Source organism: Mesoplodon mirus, assembly GCF_964341445.2.
Source record: "Mesoplodon mirus genome assembly, chromosome: 1".
Lineage (NCBI taxonomy): Eukaryota > Metazoa > Chordata > Mammalia > Artiodactyla > Ziphiidae > Mesoplodon > Mesoplodon mirus.
Window position 1 is genome coordinate 70,033,339 of NC_138976.1, and position 25,860 is coordinate 70,059,198.

General features: G+C 39.5%; 1 protein-coding gene across 4 annotated transcripts in view; it reads right to left on the reverse strand.

Annotated features, from left to right (window-relative positions):
* KDM4C (lysine demethylase 4C) overlaps window positions 1-25,860 on the reverse strand; it is a 392,092-nt gene that overhangs the window by 329,536 nt on the left and 36,696 nt on the right. For all 4 annotated transcript variants that reach the window (XM_082628071.1, XM_082628070.1, XM_082628069.1 and 1 more), the window contains exons 3-4: window positions 23,870-24,045; window positions 18,595-18,709 (exon numbers count right to left, since the gene is read on the reverse strand). In XM_082628071.1, the coding sequence (XP_082484197.1) occupies window positions 18,595-18,709; window positions 23,870-24,045 (291 nt within the window). The remainder of the gene's footprint in view (window positions 1-18,594; window positions 18,710-23,869; window positions 24,046-25,860) is intronic.

Here is a 25,860-nt window from a genome sequence, read left to right on the forward strand (position 1 = left end):
CGAAGAGTAGCCCCGGCTCACCACAACTAGAGAAAGCCCGCGCACAGCAATGGAGACCCAACACAGCCAAAAATAAAAAAATAAAATAAAATAAATTAAAAAAAATTTTTTAAGATATGAAAAGCTATTCTACATCATTTGTAGTCAGAGAAATTCACACACAAGATATTTTAAAGCCACAAGACTGACAATACGTAATAAGATGAACGATATTAAGTGCTGAAGAGGATATATGTCAGCATGAGGAAACTTTTGGAGGTGAGAGAAGTGTTCTAAGACTGGTTGGTGATGATGGTTACACAAAAATCATTGAATTATACGATAACATCAGTGAATTTTGTGGTATGTAAATTATACCTCAGCAAACCTGTCTTTAAAATGATTATATAGTGCTGGGGGAGGGTAAATTGGTACAAAGTCTTTGAGAAACAAGGTAACAGTATCTGACAAAGTTGAACACTCACGGAGGCAGCACTTCCATTCTTACATAAGTGCTTCAGAGAACTTGTATACAGTGCACCAGAAATCATATACAGGAATGTGTTCATAGCAGCAATATTCATTTTAAAAAGAAAATATCCCCTGACAGGATAATAAAAAATAAAATGTATATGCACAAAATGGAATGTTATACAGCAATGGAAATGACTGAACAATAGCTCACACAATAATATGGATAAACTCAGAAAACCTAGTGTTTTGTATAGTCTCAGAAGACTACATAAAGTGATACTACTTTTAATAAGGTCAAAAATAAGCCAAACTAAATATATTGTTTAAAAATATGTGTTTGTGGGCTTCCCTGGTGGCACAATGGTTAAGAATCCGCCTGCTGATGCAGGGAACAAGGGTTCAAGCCCTGGTCCGGGAAGATCCCCAATGCCGCGGAGCAACTAAGCCAGTGTGCCACAACTACTGAGCCTGCGCTCTAGAGCCCACGTGGCACAACTACTGAGCCCACTGTGACACAACTACTGGAGCCCGCGCACTTAGAGCCCGTGCTCTGCAAGAAGAGAAGCCACTGCAGTGAGAAGCCCATGCACCGCAACGAAGAGTAGCCCCCACTCGCCACAACTAGAGAAAGCACGCACACAGCAACAAAGACCCAATGCAGCCCAAAACAAATAAATTAATTAAATAAAAAATTTTTTTAAATGTTTTTGTGCAGAAACTGACTCACAGACATAGAAAACAAACGTACGGTTACCAAAGGGGAAGGAGGAGGGAGATAAATTGAGAATTTGGGATTAAGAGGTACACACTACTACATATAAAGCGGATAACGAACAAGGCTCTACTGTATAGCACAGGGAACTATATTCAATATCTTGTAATAACCTACAATGGAAAAGAATCTGAAAAAGGATATATATATATGTATATATATCCTTTTATATATACACATTATATATCACATTGCTGTACACCTGAAACTAACACAACATTGTAAATCAACCATACTTCAATAACAATAAAATTTGTGTGAGAAAACCTTTTTTTTTTTTAAGGCAAGAAATCAAACACAAAGTTCAGGCCACGCCTGGGTGATGGGGTGGGGTAGCAGGGAAGGACTGTAGAAAGAGCATCCCATGAGCAGTATTGTTTTTTTTTTGTTTTTTTCTTTGGGGGGCCCTGCCACATGGCATGCGGGATCTTAGTTCCCCGATCAGGGATTTAACCCATGCCCCCTGCAGTGGAAGCATGGAGACCTGGGCACTGGACCGCCAGGGAATTCCCCATGAGCAGTATTGTCGACGCTCTAGCTGTGGGACTGCATGGTAGGTCTGGGGTAGTCAGTGTATCACTGTGCTTTAAAGCATAAGTTGCACATATAAAATCAGATTATTACATTCCAAAAATATGATAAAGCAAAAGTCATGAAAAAGAGAACATCTCCTGAGTCACATCTCACGGCACCATCTCTGCCCTGGCACCTTGTCTCACTGACACAAAGAGAGCGGTGTATTTCATGAAAATAGCAGGCGCATTTTCTTTAGTAACCCCTAAACAAACATCCTTCATGGCTCTGACGTGACAGACTTTGACAAACGGCAGAAAGTATAAACTGCTGGAATGCAGGTTGGACTTATAAGTAAATGACTATTGCAGAATAGAATTCTTCACGATTCTCTTGGTCGGAGTCAACTACTGAACATCTCATCACAGCCTCAGGATTTCTGTCCCATTTTGCTTTAATATTGCCACGAGTAGCAGCTATGATTCAGTACATACTATGGAGCAGGCCCTATCCTAGGTGTTTTATTTATTCATCTCATTTTATCTTATGATGTGAGTAAATAAAACTATCATCTATTATCAATGCCATTTTACAGATGAGAGAACTGCCCCAGGAGAAGTAAGATAACTTGCCCAAGATCTCCCAGCTCATAACTGTGGAGCCGGGAAGGGTAAGAATAGAAAACTCTAACTGGAGCTGACACTACTGTGTCTGAAGCCTCACTGGCCAAACAATGAGCCAGAAAGTCAATTCTAAACTTTTATATAATCAAGGAGGGAAAAACTTCCCTGTATCCCCCTAATGACTGGAAGGGAAAGTTAGTAATTTGGTTATTATCTTTGCTAGTTTTCTTTCTTTTAAATACTACCAATCAAAAAGATGATTTTAAAAAACTGCCTTGGGCCAAGAGCAGGATTCATGGATTCACTCACAGATATGCATTCTATTAAAAAAAAAACTTACTTAAAAAATAAACAGAATTGTTAACTTTATTTTACACATCTACACATGGCCCTTGCAGAAAATCCTAAAGGAATCTGAACCATAAAAGCCTTATTCTTCTTTAAAGAGGATCAATTATCTCAACATTTAATAAAATAGTAAAATCCCATATCCAGACCCTGACAAGTTATTTTTAAATACAGGAAATTAAAAACACAACAATCTTTACTAATGTATTCATATTTTCTAGTCTATTAAGCCCTTGTCTCATTCAACTCTTTAAGGTGTATTATACTGCCATGTAAAACAGTACTTCAAAATCACTGTGTTTGTTAATAAACTTTTATAACAGAGATTGCCTAAGTACTTAGTATCTATTTTCACCTTCTTTACTAATAGAACCCCATTTAATCGAAAGAACAAAGTAGCTGCAGCTGGGTATGTATGGTTCTGGCTAATGAAACGTAACTGGACATCACTGGGCAGGGCTTCCAGGAGAAAGCTCTGAAGAGGCTGACTCCAGCAGACACAACTCCTTTGCCCTCCTTCCCTCTACCAGACATTCAGACACGATCAGCAGCTACCACAAGAGCACAAGGGTAAGAATCTCATCATGAAGATGGCAGGAGAAATTTCTAGGAGTACAGGTCTATGACAACATCATGGAACCAACATGGCCCTGGACTACCTGCTTCAAATTTTTACATGAAAACTAAACAATTTGTTTCAGCCATTATTTTAAGGTCTCTACTACTGACAGCAAAATAATGTCTAATACATTTCCTCCTTAGTAGCCAAATTCATAGGTCCCCACTTCCCCCATTCCCTAATGGTTTTAAGTAAGAAAGTAATATATCAGAGTCCATGACGCTAATGTGATTCTACTAAAGAAAAAGTAGAAGCCACTTAGCTTTTGAATGGTACCAAAGTATGGGCTGGGCTTGAGCCTCTTTACAACTACTAATGCCAGGAAAATTCAATTTAGATAAAGAATGTACCTCTTTCTCCCTGTTCCTCTATAGGACTCTATCTAGTTATTTGTTTTTTTCTACCTTGCTTCATTTCTTCCTCAATGCTACCTCTCACTTAAAGCAATTTTAGATTTAACACACTTGAATAACACCTGGCAGAGGGCTCAAATAATACCCTTTTATTCTTCATGAAGAAAACAACTTAAGGTATTCCAATGGTCTCATTTTCATTCCTCACAGTGAAAAATTCTGGATCATATACACAGGCTCAACATTTTTCCTTCAATAAAAAAGAAAAAACTAACAATTTTCCTGAATTAATATTCTATATTTTCTCATTTAGAACATTTGGAACGTAAGTTTTTAAAAAATCAGGCTTCCCTGGTGGTGCAGTGGTTGAGAGTCTACCTGCCGATGCAGGGGACACGGGTTTGTGCCCCAGTCCGGGAAGATCCCACATGCCGCGGAGCGGCTGGGCCCATGAGCCATGGCCGCTGAGCCTGCGCATCTGGAGCCTGTGCTCCGCAACGGGAGAGGCCACAGCAGTGAGAGGCCCGCGTACCGCAAAAAAAAAAAATACAATGTATAAACCTGCAAATAAGAAGATCATTTTATCATTTTAGTGATATCTTTCTCTTTAAAAAATTCTTTTTTAGTTAGAACATAATTAGAATCACACTCCTGGAATTCATGGCTCTCTGTTCCAGTGACCTCAAAAGCCCACTGACAGGTGGTGACTTATTTTGAGCAACGGATGCTAGGACGCTGGCGTGTGGGAGCAGCTCCCCAACCTCTCCATCTCAGCCAGACCTGCTGCTCTCTTCCCATAGTCAAGTGGATGATTTATGAGGGAAATTGTATACAATACTGGAAATCCTGTGTGGGCATTCAAGATCTTGGAGATATAGCTATACGTAGTTACCTTGGTTTATTCACTTACTATTGGATTGTGAACATTTATTTTATTATATATATCACCTTCTTGTCTGTAACAATTTACATCATTATTTTCCTTTGTGACATACAGGTTGTTTTACATTCTTTGTTATAATATTAAAAAAAAACACTGGGGCTTCCCTGGTGGCGCAGTGGTTGAGAGTCCGCCTGCCGATGCAGGGGACACGGGTTCGTGCCCCGGTCCCGGAAGATCCCATATGCCGCGGAGCGGCTGGGCCCGCGAGCCATGGCCGCGGAGCCTGTGTGTCCGGAGCCTGTGCTCCGCAACGGGAGAGGCCACAGCAGTGAGAGGCCCGCGTACAGCAAAAAAAAAAAAAAAAAAAAAAAAAAAAACACTGGAAAATGATTTTGGCACACAGACATCCATCCATATTTCTAATCATTTCTAAAATAGATTCTAGAAGCTGAAAGGTGTGGATCAATACTTCCTTTCTGACAACAGAATTATTTGAATCTTTCTACTCTATTTATAAATTTCCTCCTTAAAAAAAAATCAGTTTCCATGTCTGTAAAAAATCATAGTAAAGACGAAATCTAGATGATCTTCATCATTCTTTTTTTTAAAAATGGGGACAGCCCAAAGTAGGAAGGGCTTCAAGTAAACATGCTTTATCAAAGTTCTTTTGTAAACCTGCAGGCAAGGTCACCTGCAATGGGAACAGAAGAAACTTTTGTTTCTGAAGACACTAAGCATCCCATGAAGACCCTGGCAGATACTAATCCAAGAGAGGAAGAGATAGAGAGCACACAGTGTAGTTCAAAGTTCTAATTATCCTTTCTGGTGACAATCTAAAATAGTAGAAAGAGGGACTTCCCTGTTGGTGCAGTGGTTAAGAATCTGCCTGCCAATGCAGGGGACACGGGTTCGATCCCTGGTCCGGAAAGATCCAGCATGCCGCAGAGCAACTAAGCCCGTGTGCCACAACTACTGAGCCTGCGTTCTAGAGCCCACGAGCCACAACAACTGAGCCCGCATGCCGCAACTACTGAAGCCCACACGCCTAGAGCCCATGCTCCGCAACGAGAAGCCACCACAATGAGAAGCCTGCGCACCACAATGAGAAGCCCACACACCACGACGAAGATTAGCCCCCGCTCGCCACAACTAGAGAAAGCCTGCGTGCAGCAACAAAGACCTAACGCAGCCAAAAATAAATAAATAAATAAGTAAATTTATAAAAATAAAATTAAAAAAATAATAAAATAGTAGAAAGAGAATGGGAAAAGGGATCTCCCAGCTCTGTCACTGGGTGTCATCTTGGATAAACCCTAACATTTTGGTCTGAAGTTCCTCATCTATAAATGTGTTGGCTACATCATGATGTCCAAGACTCTTTCCAGGTGAAATAATCAATGCTTTGATGATCACCAGCCAAATTCAGCACTAGAACTCTGGCTTTTCACCTCTGCCTTTCATGTTCTTTTCCCTTCAGTAATTCCCACTTCTGTTTCCCTAACGCTTTCCCAGGGATGTCTGCCCTTCTAGGCATAGTGATCATTCAGTACCTCCAGAACTCTCTTAGCATCCTCGCTAAGAGAGTTCACATGCCTGATGCCCACAGATGCCCTGAATTCTCACCACAATCTCAGGGATTGTGCCAGTTCCCAAGAAGCATAACCTCTTTCCATGCCTACCCCTTTCCATGCCTACGGTACATAGTATTCACACCACCCACGGGGCACCTAGTCTGCCCTGTATGTGTTATTTATCCCTTAGGGAAACCTTTCACAACTCTGCAGCTACCAAGTTAGCACCCTCCACTGGCAAACACCTGGTATCCCTAACACTTCTCACACCCTCACAAACTACTCAGCATGGGACACTTATGTGTTTATCAATTTAGCATTTCCAGAGACAAAACTGATTTTCCCCACAGCAATCCCACCTAACCCTATGATGTGCAAGACAGATACTTGAGGGCAGTAGCTGTGTACTCTGAGGTCAGCCTGCAACTGGGCTTAACTCTCTTCTATCGACAATTCCCTAGCAATACCCCTCTGAAAATACAGCTTCCAGAACTGCTGAAACATTCTAGATGCAATGTGTCAAGTGAACAGAACTACCATCACCTCCCCTTGTCTGGATGGCATAACTTGAGATCATGAGGCTAAGACTTCATTTACTAAAGATCAGCTGTAACATGCTGGCTGGTAATGAGTTTTGATTAACTAGAAGCCTTATTTCACAGAAGTAAAATCTGAAAGTCACAATACCAAGCCAACAGCTGTCTCTTAGCATTAAGACATGTCTAGAATGATGATATTTTCCCTTGGATGTGAAAATTACACATACAGTTAGTGTTCTGGCTTTAAATTATTTCTTATTTCAGGATAAATGATATCCTAACATGATAAAAATACAAAATGTAAAGGAACTCTGGTGACTCAAAAGTTTAAATGTTTTACCTCATTTGGAAACGCTCAGCCTCAGAAAAAATTTGTTGTCCAGGAGCACCATCTGGTGGATGAAGGTATTTAAGCTACCCCGGTGCAGGAAGATTTAAAAAAAGTCATCTATAAGGCTAAATGCCAGTAAGACTACAATTTTGGTATGAAAAGACTCCTATGCTTCAGCCAACATATTTCTTATAAAGGGGTTCTTGACAAAATTCTAATATAAAAGGAATCTACAACTCATAAAAACTCATTGTCAATGACTTCACCTTCTTGAAGAAATGTTACTTATAATAGAGCAAACATTTTTAAGCTGAAAGGAACCTCAGAGAGCTGTTAATTCAATCCCTTTCCTTCACAGACTCTAAGGCAAAGACAGAGCTTTCCTGAAAGTCACAGCTAGGGATGGCAGACCTTGACTATATAAGTAAATAGGTCAAATAGTCTGTGCTGTTTAATACAGCCTTCTATTTCAAGAGGCTGTGGAGAAAAAGCAAGAAATGAGGCAGTGTCAGTGGCAAAGTACCACTCTCATGGGTTAGCAATAATCTGCCCACTCCACTGTGCATTGTGGCCCAGCCTCACACTGGCCCACACAAGACTAACAACTGTCATACCCTTCCTGCCTACGCAGCCCCTAGGGTCCCTCTCCACCTTAGATTAATCAGCTTTCCCCTGTCCAAGAAAACCATCCTACCAATAAAAATTAGAGATAAAAAAATGTTAAATCATCCTGTTGAAGAATATCTGTAATCATGGCAAAGCATTCATATTTGTTAAAACAGGAGAGAAAAAAGACAAAACCAAACTATGTTCACCATGATACCACACCTGTTAAAAGAAATACAATTATTGAGCACAAAGTAGGGGAGAAACATTGGAAGGGAATACACTAAACTTTTTTGACAGCTCTTGTCTCTGAATGCCAGGATTATGAGTGATTTCAATTTTCTCTGTCATATAATGCTTTCCATCATTTTTTATATTAACATTTATATTAACAAAAAGGTAATTTTTACCTATAAAATTTATGCATTTATAATCATAGGCTATAAAGAAAACTTAAAAGGGAAACTAGAGGGCTTCTCTGGTGACGCAGTGGTTGAGAGTCTGCCTGCTAATGCAGGGGACGCGGGTTCGGGCCCTGGTCTGGGAGGATCCCACGTGCCGCGGAGCAGCTGGGCCTGTGAGCCACGGCTGCTGAGCCTGCGCGTCTGGAGCCTGTGGTCCGCAGCAGGAGAGGCCGCGATAGTGAGAGGCCCGCGCACCGTGATGAAGAGTGGCCCCCACTTGCCACAACTGGAGAAAGCCCTCGCGCAGAAACGAAGAACCAACACAGCAAAAATAAATTAATTAATTAATTAAAAAAAAAGGGGAAACTAGAAAGAGGACCCCCGTACACACCCATCCATCCAGTACATGCATAGTTAGAAAAAAATAAAAAATTTTTCCCCAGCTCTCAAGGAGAAATATGCAGTATAAGACATTATATTTTTTTGTCTTAAGGTTTGTCACTGTATTTTTCAAACTGTTTTGAATTTTCTATCAATTATCTGTTAATAAATAACTGGATGACAAAAGCGATAGACTAGCAACTTAATATTAAAGGAAGGGCTTCCCTGGTGGCGCAGTGGTTGACAGTTCACCTGCCGATGCAGGGGACACGGGTTCGTGCCCCAGTCCGGGAAGGTCCCACATGCCGCAGAGCAGCTGGGCCCGTGAGCCATGGCCGCTGAGCCTGCGTATCTGGAGCCTGTGCTCCTAAACGGGAGAGGCCACAACAGTGAGAGGCCCGCGTACCGCAAAAAAAAAAAAAAAAAAAAAAAAATTAAAGGAAAATCTTGGAAATACAGTTTAAAATATTTTATATATCTTAAGACGCAGGGACTTGAGTTCACATCCTAAGCCCATTTTCTGCTTGTAAAATTTTGCCTGAGTTATATGTCAGAATTTATGGCATGATGCTCCCCAAATAACTCCATGACTTCTTGTTTGAGAACCCCTGTCTCGTAATGTGATTAGGTCTCTGAGGTTCATATCAGGGACACAGTTACCTGAAGGTCAGTAACCAAGAATGGAAACTGTTACCTTCCTTGGAGATCCCTGCATCATCTATATAGAGTGAGATCAGAGAAGGAATCTTTTGCTAAATATCTTAAGGCAGAGGTTTTCAAAATGTTGTCTGGGGGCCATTGGGAGACCTCCAGATCCCATCAGGGTCTGTGGCATCAAAACTGTTTTCATAATTATACCAAGACATTATTCTCCTTTTTCACTCTCATTCTCGCATCAGTGTAAGGTAGAGTTTTCAGGAGGCTATATGATATTACAACAGATTAAATGCAAAAGTAGATATAAGAATCCAGAGGGGTTTTCTATTAAGCTAGACATTAGTAACTTGAAAAAAATGTAAAATAATGCCACTTCTCTCACTACACTTTGTGTGTAGGAAAATAGTCATTTTTTTAATTAAAATAGGAATGTTATGTAACATTATTTTTAATGAATTAAATACTTTTAAACATTCTCAGTTTTAATTTCCAATACAATAAACAAGGATAGATACAACCTACATAAACAAAAGCTCTTTGAGGTCCACAATAAATTATTAGAAATATAAATGGGCGCTGGGACCCGAACTACTGTCTCAGGATACTAGTGTTCAGAAAAACATACACTGAAGAAGATCACTCTGACCCATCCCTCTTCCTCCTTACTCAAAGCACTTTCCAAGCCTCTTGCTATGACCAGTCCACCTGGTAGACCATTATCTGATCACACTTTCTAAAGCATGATTCTGATCCTATCGCTTCCCTATTGAAAAATCTCAAACGTTCTTCAAGACGTAGAGAATGATAACCAAAAATACTCAGGAAACTCCATGATCTAGCCTCCGCCTATTTTTCTAATGTCATGCACTCATCAATTCTATCATTATTTAGGTGCATTATTTGAAGCAGATGCTATGACAGGGGCTGGGGCTGGAAAGTCTATAAGAAATGATACCTGCCATCACTGGACTCAGAGTTTACTGAGAGAAACAGAAATAATATAGGTATCCTTCATTTTCTATACTAATTTTCCAAATACCTGCTGTAATAACATATTTTTTTACCCAAAATTTACTGTCCAAATCAAAAACTCTCCACAATGACTTGTGAACGTCCACCAACAGAACGGTTTCAGTTGTATACAAATCTAGGTAAGATAATATAGACGGCAATTCGGTTGTATCTCAGCTCTTGTCCCAAAATGATTATGCCTTGTGCCCAGATTAAATGTATTGGGCATCACTGCTATCATCTTCCAATCATTATTGGTGAAAATGTCTTTTGCAAATGTGGAAAAGCCTGAAAAGAAGGTAAGTGAGCATAAGAGTCCTAGAAAAGCCCACACATTAGAAAGACTTGAAGGTGATGGTGTGCAATGAGGGAGAGAAGCACATAAGATATGATCACGATATGTCCATACCTAACAACATAGCAGTGTTGCTCCTGGAAAGCTTAATCGTGTTACTCGAACCAACACCACATATGAAAAACTAGAAAAACTCCTTGTGCGGTGGACTGACAGTCATTCTTAGTGTAGGAGACCACTGAGTACCAGGCTGGTAGAGGAGAGGGTGGACACTTTCAGTGATCTGGAGGCAGCTGCAAATGGGAGGAACATGATTCAGTGAAGGAGCTGAGTTTCAAAGCAAGACTGGGAGATTTAAGAGCAGTGAGAGACTGCACAAGTTGTGGATCACGGGTGAAGCAGCTTCCCCTCACAGTGAGATGTGCTATCTTCCTCCAGTGAACTGCTGAAAACTATCATCGAAGATGGTTACACACAAGAGAAACGGTCAGTCTTAATGCCATGCCATCTCATAGGTTTATGCAGAAGAAAGAAGTACTTAGACATAAAGCATCCAAAGAAGGCTACATTACTGTGAAGTAGGAACCTTGCTGGTACACTACTATGAAAACATCATCTCAAAGGGGCCACTGCAGACAGCAATGCCTGTTAGGATATAAATGAAGTATTTAAATCAGAAAGCCTGGACGATGGAGGAGACAGGTGAGGCTTAGGGGAAGAGGTATCTGTCACCACTCAACAAAGGGAAAATCTTGCAAAGAAGACTCTTGAAAACAGTGTTATCAAGAAGGTAACAGCCAGCTTAAGGAAAGCATGTGGAACTTCATTTTTAAACCTCAATTTAATGAACCATTATCATCATTAAGAGGCTCACCACTATATACATGATACGTATTGTTAGAAATGCAGCCCCAAAGAGCACAGAACACAAGCCTGAATGACTTAATGCCACTGTACTAGTGTAAGTAAAAAATGTTGATGCTGATTCTTAGCTCTCACACACAGAACAAAGAGATGCACTCCGTCTTCAAAGGTCTGTGGAAGCATGGCTACTGGCTAACCCAGAAATGGTCTACCTCCTTTTTTCCCTGCAGATATCTGTTTATTTTCATGTTCCTTAGTCAAACTGAATCACCCCACACAGTTATATCACTTTTTTCTACCTGTTCATCTTTTCTCTTTATCTGTCTTCTTTTTGTGTGTTTGTTTCCTGAAGTAACTCCCATGTTTCTTTCATCAGAGGACTTATTTTTTTTTTTGGCAGTACGTGGGCCTCTCACTGTTGTGGCCTCTCTCCCGTTGCAGAGCACAGGCTCCAGACGCACAGGCTCAGCAGCCATGGCTCACGGGCCCAGCCGCTCCGCAGCATGTGGGATCTTCCCGGACCGGTGCACGAACCCACGTCCGCTGCATCGGCAGGCAGACTCTCAACCACTGCGCCACCAGGGAAGCCCCAGAGGACTTATTTTTTAAATGTACAGTTAGCAAAGGCTAATTAAAGCTTTCTCCTTTTTTTTTTTTTTTTTGGCCGTGCTGCACGGCTTGCAGGATCTCAGTTCCCTGACCAGGGATTGAACCCAGGCCCTTGGCAGTGAAAGGGTGGAGTCCTAACCACTGGACGGCCAGGGAATTCCTTAATTAAAACTTTCTTTATCAGTGGACCAGCCCTTAGTAAAACACAACCAAAAAAAAAAAAAAGTTTCAGATCTTAGGACTCTTATGCTTCTATTACTGTTTCCAAGGAATCACCTAGGGCCACTCAAGAATACAGGTGGCTCTATTTCTAAGTTCAGGAACTTCTTTACTTACAGAAGGTCCCTGACATCACCAAATTTCATTTCAAGGTATCAACATAGTCAATCTCATTCTCCAAAAACATTCAGAATTTCATCTGTATTTCAAAAAAAGTTTTGAGCACCCTTCCCCAAGAGCAAATAATTGTGCCTCTATATTAGGGGTTGGCAAACTTTTTCTGCAAAGGGCAAGACAGTAAATATTTTAGCTTTTGTGGGCCATACAATCTCTGTCACAACTACTCAACTCTCCCACTGTAGTGCAAAAAAGCCAGGCACATATAATATGAAGATAAACAATAAGGCTATGCTCCAATTAAACTTTATTTACAAAGACAAGCAATAGGCAGAATCTGGCTGCCAAGCCAGGCTTTGCATCATACACCCAAAGACTGGGCTTTGTCATGTCATGCCTTTGAAAGTCTTGGCATTTTGGTTTAAAAACTAATAACTTGCTTAAATCATGTTACTGATACTGCTGCCACAGGCTGCTGCTGCCAATGGTGTTGACTGAGATTTTTAAGTATATATATCCTAAGGAAATCAAGCTCTGAAAGCAGCAGTGGAATGAAAGAAGGGCCAAGACTCATTCCCTGGAATCTCCAGGCCCTACTTACTCCCTTTACTATCAAGGCCGATTTTTTTTTTTGCGGTACGCGGGCCTCTCACTGCTGTGGCCTCTCCCGTTGCAGAGCACAGGCTCCGGACGCGCAGGCCCAGCGGCCATGACTCACGGGCCCAGCCGCTCCACGGCATGTGGGATCTTCCCGGCCCAGGGCACGAACCCGTGTCCCCTGCATCGGCAGGCGGACTCTCAACCACTGCGCCACCAGGGAAGCCCTTAAGGCTGACTGTCCTCAAGTAGTCCTTCATGAACACTCTCACTCCTAATTCCTGTGGTGTACCCAAGCCTGGATCAACACTACAATGGCACCTCTTTTTGCCCCTTAACAGACTTGCCTGGTGCTGCAAGACAAACATCTGAGCAGAAGGGGCCCTCACAGCCCCATCACCGGCCAGGCTCCCTCAGACCCCACAGCCACTATTCCAGGTCTGCCTCACCCTCCTCAAGACCAGGCTCACCAAAAAGCCTCCAAATTCAGTAAAAATACAAAAACTATTAAGTTCAGCCTTACCCTCAAATTTACCTAGTTTCATCCCCATTCTTCTCTCTCCTTCCTTTACCTGACTTGAACTTGCTCCTCTAGGCCAATCTTAGATGCCATGTCTCCAACAAAAAGTCTTCCTTCAACGCCAAGCTACTATAAGTGCCTCTGCTCTGGGCTCCGTGGAACCCCACACTTGCCTTTACAGCCAAGCTCATTACATCCTACTGCCCCTTTGCCCCTCAAGCCTGTGAATTATTGAGAACCAGGATCCTCATTCATCTTTGCACCCTGCACAAACTGTTTCTCTTACCTTCCCCACACCCTCTCCAAGAACTCCCATCCCCACCAAGAAAAGGTTATGGTTTTTCAACCCTTCTTTTAACATTAAAGGAAAAAGCCGTAACTAGAAATTGGGGGGGGGGGGATTGAACTACAATTTGATGACTACAATCCCTTTCAAAATAATGCCGTGAACCATAACAAACCAATTCCCAATACAATTTAAATTGAGCTGAGCAGTTACACAATGCAAAGATACAATAGTGAAAAGCAAAACAATACATGGGCTTTTATTCAATGCACATTCATTGTGATGATTTCAAATGTTCCTGACAGTTACAAGTCATTATTACACTCACTCTTCATCACTCTCCTTAATGCACTCTTTCTCTTGTTACCCTCCAGCTACCTCAAGGGGGCAAATACAGTTATTTTTCATTTGCTTGAATTTAGTTGTCTTGAGTGTGACTGGTTTCATTTACCAGTAGCAGTTTACAACATCTCTCTTATGTCTGTCTTTATGATACAAAAGCATTGAAAACGTCAGCTCAGTTCTGGAGCTACTAAATGCTCCTACAAAAATTCCATAAAATACTATGCCTTGTAAGTCCTACCAAAATGACAGATTCCTGGCTCCAAAACCTGTAAATAATGAGGATGTTTTAAAACTGCATGTTTACAAACCAGCAGATTTTGTTCATTGGATTTTAATAACTAAAGTTACTCAAATCTGAAGTCTAAAGTCAATGTTCCCTTGAAGCAATGCCATTGTGTAACTGGTTGTCAAACACAAGCGGTAAATTAATAAGCACTGCAAACCAATGTCCATCACCCTCAGCTGTGCTGTCAACAATTATGTTATTTTAACTATCAAATGTGTAAAGCAGTTTTATGTTGACTGTTCTGAAAATCGTATGCTGCTTCTACCTCTTAATTATATTTGCAAAAAGGAACAAAGAGCTCAATGATCCCAAGGTATGGTTAGAAAAAAATCTTGGATTGCGTTTTATTTTATTTTTGAGCCCTGAGACATGCAACCTCTCAGCCCAAGATCCAGATGATTCCTCCGCTCAGTCTTCCTTTTAGAAACCTGCAAACTTGCCAGGATACCACAGGGATGAAACCACAGAGAAGGCACAAAATAAACCATTAGCTCAGGGGAAATTTGTAGGTGACCCAGACCTAGTTGTACACATTTCCACAACTGTGAGACTGACTATACATAATTACTTCCTTAAAACTGGTGTGGGGAATAAGAGCACCTGGCAGCCAGTCTACTAGCCTCGTAACTTTGAGAAAACACTTTAACTTTGCTGGGCCTCAACTGAAAATACCAACTGTATTTGCTTGGCCTCACCCATTTCAGTGGAAATCCCAGAGAAGCTGTTTTACTAAGACAAGGTGCCATCTTCTGTAAGGAAGCTTCACTACTAATGGCACTCATTTTCCCAAACATAAGTAACAATAACATGTCAAACTTAAAGAATATACTTGGAGTATAAATGAATCACTTGGCTGTTCAGCAGAAAGTAACACAACACTGTAAATCAACTATATTTCAATTTAAACAAAAAAGAATATACTTGGAATTGAAATACAAAAAAAAAAAAAAAAAGCAAAGACTTAATACAAGGTACACTCTAAAACTGGCTGGGGTTAGAATACACTAAAATGATCCTCTGGAGACCAATACTGAAAATGCTTCTAAAGCAAAAAAACTGTTAAAATCTCTCAGCCTTTGAGATGGGGAAACACAAACACACATGCGAGCACATGCATACATATATATACACACACTGACATAAAATAAAAGGCCACCCTGTTTGGGAAAAGCATCTTGGGAACTTGTATAGAAATCAGCGATTTTTAGAAGGTGGCTGCTCTCATCTGCCGATCCTGGACTTCAGCTGCAACATTTCCAGCCTGCAGCCAGCCCTGCTCGCTTCAGACTATCCCCACAATCTGAATTGGCTCTGGCCAGTCTATCCTGTTACTGTTTGTCCTGAAATCAGTGGGTTTTGTATGCTGATAGACTTGCTCGGTTTGTCTTAAGTCTGAAGTCAAGGGGAGATTCTGTCAGCAACCAAGGACCTCTGTTCAGTCCTGAATGGCGGGTTTTTCCTCCAATCCCAGGACTTGTTCCTATACTTGGTGCTCCTAAGTGTATAGTTATACCACCCCTTAGATTGTCTAGTTAGTTAATATATTGTGCAGTGTTAAATACATTGCACCCTTAAAGCTGTTTGCCCATTTTATCTTTATTTCAAAAGTCTGAACATATGGCTAGCATATGCTTGAACTCTTGGTGAAAGTTAAATGCTAATAAAATAGGATACCCAAAATAAATAAATAAATAAATGGCCAAAAGGAAATCATAAAGGGGTCATGTTTGTTTGGTAAGCTTATGAGTAATTTTTTTCTTCATTTTTTCTCTATTTTTCAATTTTTCTACATGAGCATGTACAAACTTAAACAAAAATTCTCAACAGGGAGGTTACTTACACTAGTGAAAATACGAAAGGGGGAAGAGAAAGGATGTTTTCCCTTTCTTTAACTTTTATTTTTAGTATTTCAAACATACACATATTCTAAACATCATGTATCCATCATCTAGCTCCATTTAACAATACTTTGCCAATCTTTATTCAACGAAAGTCATACCACTTTATTTCCTGAGGTATTTTAAAAACAAATCCCAGGGGAATTCCCTGGTGGTCCAATAGTTAAGACTCGGTGCTTTCACTGCTGTGGCCAGGGTTCAATCCCTGACTGGGGAACTAGGATCCTGCAAGCTGCACAGCGCGGCCAAAAAAATTAATTAATTTAAAAAACAAAACAAAACAAATCCCAGACTGCATGTTATCTAACCTATATATTTTTCAGTGTGTATTGTCAGTTGACAAGAAAAAATATATATAGCCACCATGTCATCATCACGTCTAATAGGACAACAGTAATTCCATAGTATCTATCATTTCAAAAATAAGAATGGTCCTTTCAATAACAGTGTTCAACAACTGAAGATCCATATAGAAAAGCTAAAACTGTGCCACTACCTCATATCCAGAAATGTATTATAATGAACTGTAACTCAATAAGAAAAGCATGACAAAAAAAAGAAAAAAGTACAAGAGGCTTGAACAGGCATTTTGATAAAGAGGAAATCCAAACAGCCAATGAACATAAAAGAAAAAAATCATGATGTTCTTTAAAACCACAAGAACCTACAACACACTCCCATTTAATTTTAGAATGTCTAAGTGTCAGGGAGGCTGTTGGGCAATGGGAAGTAGCAAACACTGGTATAGAAAGGTGTAAACTGGAAAATAGTTTTGTTCTAAAACTACCCATGTGTATACCCTATAATCACTCCTTTGGAGGAAAAGTAGGAGACTATAATAGGTAAAGGGGACAGATAGGGGAAAGGTAGGGTGCCCATAATGTTTTCCTTGATGTCAGGGATGGTACATAGGTATTCACCTTACAATAATTCATGAAGCTCTAAGTTTATGTTTTATCCATTTTCCAGCTTGTTTTATATTCCAAAATATAAACAGTTTAAAAATAGTACAATAATTGACTTAGTCAAGGATTATCAATGGAGGCAAATTCACTGGGTGAAAGGCTATTGGGAACAGGATATTCATCTAGCCTCTAAATATTACTCTATAGCACACTTATTAACTTTAAAGGGAAATCCCTGGAGGGATCCTTCATATGGGGAAAAAAGCAGATTATAAAGAACACTACTGGGAAAATCAGGGATCTTAGAGTATGGTTTCTATATTAGATGACATTATGTAAATGTTAAATTGCCTTATAACTGAAAGAAACATGCTGAAATAATTAAGGGTGAATTGTCATGATGTCTGCAACTTACTTTCAAATGTTACAGCATAAAGACAGAGAGACAGAGACACAGACAGAGTGACAGAGAAACAAAAAGCAAATGTGGCAAATATTAACAACTAGTGAATCCATGTGAGGGCATCCAGGTGTTCACTCTATCACTTCAACTTTTTGGTAGGCAAGAAATTTCTCTAAATAAAACAATGGGAGAGGGGATAAAAGGTTTCAAAAAGGAAAGATTTTTTTAAAAAAATAGGATTTCAAGTAGTATCAGGGGAGGCAAGAAGGATTAGAATATATCAAGCAGATTATGCTCTCATGAAAAATAACTGGAAAAACTGTAATATGTACTTTTAAAAAAGAAAAAATTCTCACAATTTGTGTGCAGGGGGATAAAAAAGAGAATATAAGCATGTTTTGTTTTGTTTTTGCTTTATACATTCATTCATTCATTCATTTATTTTTGGCTGTGTTGGATCTTTGTTGCTGCACGCAGGCTTTCTCTAGTTGCAGCAAGCGGGGGCTACTCTTTGTTGTGGTGCTCGGGCTTCTCATTGTGGTGGCTTCTCTTGTTGTGGAGCACGGGCTCTAGGTGCGCAGGCTTCAGTAGTTGCGGCACACTGGCCCAGCAGTTGTGGCTCGCAGGCTCTAGAGCACAGGCTCAATAGTTGTGGCGCACGGGCTTAGTTGCTCTGCGGCATGTGGGATCTTCCCAGACCAGGGCTCGAACCCATGTCCCCTGCATTGGCAGGTGGATTCTTAACCACGGTGCCACCAGGGAAGTCCTATAAGCATGTTTAATATAACTTTTTCAAATGATTAGGGGAAAACTACAGGAAGAATACATATTACAATACTGCTTTTGCCTTAAGATGGTACTATTATGAATAATATTTCCTGTTTTCCAGGTATTTTTATAATGTGCTTTGCTTTTAAAAAGTTTGAGTGTGATTTGAAGATCAGCCAGATAACCACATACTATATTACTGTTGAACAGGCTCACATATTTGTACAATTAGCTGGTTTCAATGTAAAAAACAGAAGCAGCAGAAATCATACTGATGTGTCTTTATTTCCTCTTGTCCTGTGGAGAATTATGGGTCACACAAAGCACAACAAATGACTACTTCTTGACCACCGAAAATGGTAACAAAAATAGTAACATGAAATGATGCTTTACAAAACCCACTATAATAGAACTATACCTCATCATATATGCTCCCATTAACGTCTGCACCATAGATAGGTGCCACGAAGGTTAAGTTCTTCCAGTACTTGCGCTCCAAATCTTCATAATCCAAGTATCTCGGAGTACGGTACCTGGAAAAGGGAGATGAAACAAAGCACAAAACAGTAAGACAATTTTAAGATTTTCCCTACCCATTTGATTTAAATCACTTTCTAAACAAAATTCTATCAAAATGAAATCACTGCAGCAGCTCATGTTGTCAAATCTGACAAGTAAATATATAAATGTGTTTGTCATAGATCTCTGAAGACTCTAAGATTCCTAATAACTATATGAAAACCTCATTTTTTGATGAATAAGAAAAATATTTTTATGAAAGTATCAACAATAGAAAACTACTTAATATTATTTTAGCTTTCAAAATATTTTCTAAAATCTTTAACCAATTATACTATACTAGGACATTTTAGAGATTTACATGTAAAAGACAAACATATAACCTAGAATAAAAGACTTACAAAGACAAAACATATAACCTAGAATATATGTAATTTGTTATATATAATTTAATATTTATTATTAATTATATGTAATTCACTTAAAATTTCTTATATTTTTCTATAGAAAAATTGACAAAGGACAATCTCACTAAAAATCCAAGAAAGTAAAACTAAAATAAGATATTTTGCACCTATCAGATTGGCAAATGCTTAATATATAAATGGTGGTAAAGAATGAAACTTCTCTTACACAGCTGGAGTCGGGGTATATACTGGTACCAGAGTATAATTTTTCAGTAGCCTTAAAAAATGTCCCTTTGACCCTATAATTCAACTCTAGAAATTCATCTCAACAACACAGAGATGTATACAATGATATATGACCCAGGATGTTGCTGCAGCATTAACTGAAACCTCAAGCTTACATCCAGCAACTAGGACTACGTTAAATAAAAGAACACAAAATAAGGCAGATCTTTCTGTATAGTGACATTAAAATCTTTCCACAGTGAATAAAGCAGATTACAGAACAGTAAATATACTATGATCCTATTTACATAAAAAAGATCTGTAACTGTACATTAAATGGTCAGAAAGAAATATACTCTAAACTATTAATACTAATGGTTATCTCTTACATAGGAATTACAGAAAGGCACTTCTCTGTATTATTTGGATTTTGAACAATAATCTTATATTATTACCAAAAAAAAAATACAATGTTTCTACAGGAAAAAAAAATTAGCAAAGAAATCAACAAACTGAGAAAGCAATGGAACACACATAGTGAAAAAGGTGTTTAGCAGAAGCAGCAATCCCTATAAAGCCCACTGGACATTTTAGATTGAAGAATTATAGAACAAGCAACATCTACATCTACTACACTGGGGATGCCAAACTGGTTATCTAAGCAATAAGCGAGAATGCCAAACAATTTAACAACTGTATTTGAAATACAGAGTAATTTACAGATTTAATCTCACAGGGCAACCAAAAATAAAAAGGATGGGCATGAAAGAATCAACTCCACTTCATTCTAATGCTTTGATTAGAGGGTTCCAATAGTAACAGACATTCCAGGCACAAGCTAAACAAGCTAACCAGAGGTCAGAGTCAGGTGACAAAAAAAGGTAGCAAAGATGCTGTTTATTATGACTTCTAAAGAAACTTCTTAGATTTTAGAAACTGAAAGCCTAAACTGCCTTTCACTATGAGAATACCTAAAAAATCTATCACCATATACTCACCCAGTCAGGATCAATTTTTAGCAACCCATAACTCTAAGAAAGAAAGCTATAGTTTGGTATTAGCTATTGAGGTTAAAGTCTAAAATCCCTGAATATTTGAAATAAACACTGATACTAAACTTGGAAAAAGGGACCAGTTCACTTACTTGGTACCTGATTATAATGAAACCTGGCTACAGTTTCCATCCCTAATGGACTGCCAAACAATCACGCCTATTCCACAAATCCAGCGTCAACTTGCTCAAAACTGATTCAACCACACTTCTTACCCAGAACCTTACATTCACTATAGCACAGCTGTTAAGAGACAGGGCTTCAGAACCAGACTGCTTGGATCTAAATCCAGGCTTTGCCATTTATAAGCTACATAACCGAGGACAGGAGACTGAATCTCTCTGGACCTCAGTTATTCCTGTATAAAACAGGGATAATAACAATTGAGCTGTTGTGAAGACTCCATCAGATAATTCTGTAAAGCACTTAGCTCCATGCCTAGAAGAAAGTACAGATCAACAATGTAAGCGATGGGAAGCAGCGTATTACTCACCTCCACAAACTTTTATAGTAAAGATATGTTGGAGGTCTCCAGATTTTCTTTGGACTAAGTTATGTTATTAACCAAATGAGCGTGTTATCCTCTCTACCACCAAGCACATTATGTACTGTGTACCTATGCAAGGGCATGTACTGAAGGAGAACAGATGAACAGAAAGACCAGAAAAATGCCTCTTGCCTACCATGAAAATTAGTCCCATCTTAGGACCATTCCATAACTGTTACGAAGACCATGTGATCCTAGTGTAGCTGTGAGTGGACAAGTAGAGCCTTGGCTTGAGTCTTAAAACCCATTTCACTGACATTTGAAATAAATTTTCATATGAAACTCACAGAGGAAATATAAAAATATAAATTTCAAAGGTAACAACAGGGGCTTCCCTGGTGACGCAGTGGTTGAGAGTCCACCTGCCAATGCAGGGGACACAGGTTCGTGCCCCAGTCCGGGGAGATCCCACATGTTGCGGAGCGGCTGGGCCCGTGAGCCATGGCCGCTGAGCCTGCGCGTCCGGAGCCTGTGCTCCGCAATGGGAGAGGCCACAACAGTGAGAGGCCCGCGTACCACAAAAAAAAAAAAAAAAAAAAAAAAGAAGTTGGATAGGGACTTCCCTGGTGGCGCAGTGGTTAAGAATCCACCTGCCAATGCCGGGGACACGGGTTTGAGTCCTGGTCTGGGAAGATCCCACACACCATGGACAACTAAGCCCATGTGCCACAACTACTGAGCCTACTCTCTAGAACTCACGAGTCACAACTACTGAGCCCACATGCCACAACTACTGAAGCCCGCACACCTAGAGCCCATGCTCCACAACAAAGAAGCCACCGCAATGAGAAGCCTGCACCACAACAAAGAGGAGCCCCCTCTTGCCACAACTAGAGAAAGCCCATGTGCAACAACGAAGACCCAATGCAGCCAAAAATTAATTAATTAATGAATTAAGTTAAGAGGAAAAAAAGAAAAGAAAATATCTTTCTAACACTGGGTTAGGAAAAAAAAAGTTGGATAAAATTGCTTCTGCAATCTTGTTTTAGCATTGAACTTATTAAAGAGTTCTTAAAGAGTATAAAAGCAAACAAGTCTAGTCCATGATAAAAGTTTCACATTCTCAATCAATGAAATCTGAAACAATGAGGCTTTACTAATGCCTATGAAAAAAAATTCAATTGTTATAAAGCAGAAACTAACACACCATTGTAAAGCAATTATACTCCAATAAAGATGTTTTTAAAAAATTCAAGAGGGACTTGAATTAATTATAAAATGTCTAATTGCTTTGGATTAGCCAGAATGCTCCATAATAGGAACTTCACACAGAAAAAAGATTCTTCAAGTACCATCAAGTGCTTACTATGTCAAATATAAATTTTTTTAAAAAGGTATCAACTAAATTTATCCAAAGGACTTAATCTCATGAATACCTATCCAGAGAATTTAGACACTGATGTTTTTTGGTTGGATGATTGGTTGGCTGGTTTTAGGTTTGCTTTTTTTTTTCCAGATTAATATTTTGATCTAAGGCCTTAACCACCATATCAGAAACTTAAAAAAAAAAACGGGGGGGGGCAATTTAATAATAATCATAACTGTGATAGTTTCTAAATTATATCCACAAATTCTTTGATACACCTCCCTTCAAGACTTACAGCTTAATTCTCCTCCCCTTAAGTATGAGCTGCATTTGGCTTATAACAAATAGAATATGGCAGAAATGACAGTCAAGAAACAGGTCATGAAAAGACATTGTGTCTTCATCTTGGTAACTCCTGGATCACTTGCTTTGGAAGAAGCCAGCTGCCACAACATGAGGAGCAGTTCATGTGGCAAAGGACTCAGGACTCCAGCCAACTGCCACGTAAGGGGAGCAATCTTGGGAGAAAATCTTCTAGTCACAGTCAAGCCTTCAGGTGACAGCAGCCCCAGCCAACTTGAATGCAACCTCAGGAGAGGCCCTGAGCCACAGCCACCTGGCTGAGCCACTCTCAGATTCCTGACCTTAAGAAACTGAGATGTTAGATGTTTATTGATTTAAGATACTAAGGTTTGGGGTGATTTGTTAGATAGCAGCAGGTGACTAACACAATAATGGTGGCCCTTCAAGTCATTCAAGGATTTTCTTTTTAAATTACTCATCTTCTAATATATATAACTTATCATTTAAGACTTAAACATTGTCGGGACTTCCCTGGTGGCGCAGTGGTTAAGAATCTGCCTGCCAATGCAGAGGACACGGGTTCGACCCTTGCTCCAGGAAGATCCCACATGCCGTGAAGCAACTAAGCCCATGCGCCACAACCACTGAGCCTGCACTCTAGAGCCCGCGAGCCACAACTACTGAGCCCGCAAGCCACAACTACTGAGCCCACGTGCCACAACTACTGAAGCCCGCGCGCCTGTGTGAGAGTAGTTACACCATGGAAATAGGCAAAAAACACAAATCAGGGTTCCCCCACCTCCCCGGAAAGTTGTTGGAGCCCATGCTCTGCAACAAGAGAAGCCACCGCAATGAGAAGCCCGCGCACCACAACGAAGAGTAGCCCCCCGCTCAATGCCAACTAGGGAAAGCCCACGTGCAGCAACAAAGACCCAACGCAGCCAAAAATAATTAATTAATTTTTTTTAAAAGAGGAATGCTTTTTAAAAAAAAAAAAAAGACTTAAACATTGTCACACACAGAAGAAAATCTGCCTAACAAAGATGAATCAAGTGTAGAATCAAAAACTCATGGCAACTAAAAGATAGGAAAAAAACCATTTACAAATATTATGAATGAGATGATAAAAGGAGGAACAATTTCTCTAGCAGTAAACTAAAGTAAGTAGGCAGGCAACCACCTGAAAAACAGAAAACAGTAACAGTTAAATGAGGACTGAAAGAGATAGTGCAGAAGACTCCTGCTTTTCACCACAAGCTCCCATCTACTTGGTTTCTTACCATGTTCACCTATATCTTCGAAAGAAATAAAAATAGTAAACTGAATCTACTCACTTGCCACTGTTGGCCAGCTGCCTGAACTCCTTCACTGTCATGGCTTTTTTCTGGATGTTGTATTGAGTGAACAGTCCTGACTGTCCTGTGACCATCTGCTGAATTGGCGCTGGAATCAGCAAATTGTCAATGTCATCATAGCACTGCCTTGGCTTCCACTCCTTAGGAGGAATCACCTAAAAGTAAAATAATAAAATATTATTTGGAAAACATTCCGGATAGTTATTTAGCTTTCCTATTCCAACAGAATACAAGTGAAGAATTTCTCAGCATTTATATGACAAATGTGTAAAAGAACTGTGAAGATTCACATTAAAGGAAATGCTTGCATTCTCCCAAATATTCACCTTACTGACATGACTTTTTTAAAACAGCAAAATTTACTGAGTACTTACTATACAAAATACTGTACTTGTCCTAACTTATTTTTTAGTGGCTACTGTTAAACTCTCTATTTTAAAGGTAAAATTGAGAGACACACAAAAGTAAAATAACTTGCTAGAGTTCAAGTGCTGTTTATAGTACCATGAGAAAAATAAGTATTGGTTTAGTTGATATCTTTTCTTTAAACACCTCTCACACAATATGGCAAATCGGAGTGGTGTGTAAGTAAATGTTTAACCAACAACTTTCTGGGGAGGTGGGGAAACCCTGATTTGTGGGTTTTGCCTATTTCCATGGTGTAACTACTCCCGCCATGGCCAATTTGAGCTTACCAATGTGATGTCACTGAATATGGGGTTGGAAAAGATGTGCACTCTCGATTCTCATGTGCCTGTATGAAGTAGCTCAGCACACCACTGCTTTCCCATAGTATTTCAAAACTTAATTACTAACAATGAAAGATCATCAACAGTAAAACCAAAAATACATATTCATATGATCAAAAATTAAAAGGAACAAAGTTATGAATTGAGTAATGGTTTATAGCTGGAATTTATCCACCTTTAGAACTTATCCTAATTTTTAAAGACAAACTTCTTTTAAAAATTTAATTGCAAAATATAGATAGCACACATACAAAAAATGCATAATCACAAATATGTAGCTTTGTGAGTTATTATAAAGCAAACACCAGAGTACCCACTGCTCAGGTGTGAGAAGTAAGATACTTCTGGCACCCCAGAGGTCCTGGTACCCTTTTCCAAATACATCCCCCTGTTACTCAAAAGGTGGTCACCATCATGGCACTTACGCTATTAATCTCCTTGCTGGGCTTTATAGTTTTACGTCTGTGTGTAAACCCTAACAACAGTTTTTTAAATGTACAGAAACATAAGCATCCATATATACATACATTCTTTACCTTTTATATTTTACTCAATATTTTTGTGAGATTCAAATATGATGACCTAGGTAACTGAAGTTCATTGACTTTCATTCCTACTTAGTATGCCTTCGTATAAATATTTATTTGTAAGGGTGACTACTTGGTGGTCACTTGTTTTTTTCTAATTATTGGCAACTGCAAACAACACTATTAATATTGCTGTATGCATCTTCTGCTGCATGTGGGCACACGGTTCTCTAAAATACACACACACACAGACCCTCCTAACAGTGAAACTACTGGGACATAGGATATGTACAGATCAAATTTAATCATTATTACCAAACTTTTGCCAGCGTGGTTGTACCATTTCATACTCCCGCCAGCAATGTGTGAAAGTTCCTGTCGCTCCACATCTTCCTCATCACTTTGCATTGCTGATTGTTTAAATTTTAGTTTTTCTGGAAGGTGTGTAATGGTACTCAAGTGTGGATTTTATTTGCATTTTCTGATAACTAAAGAAATCTCTTCATATATTCACTAACCCTATAGATATCTTCTTTCGTAAAGTGCTTATTCAAGCCTCTTGCTCATTTTACTATGGCACTGTCAGTCTTTTTCTTATTAATGTATAGAGATTCTGTATATAGTCTGGTTATTCTTAGAAGAATGTGTGTGTGTGTGTGTGTGTATTTGCAAATATCTATATGTATGTGTGTGT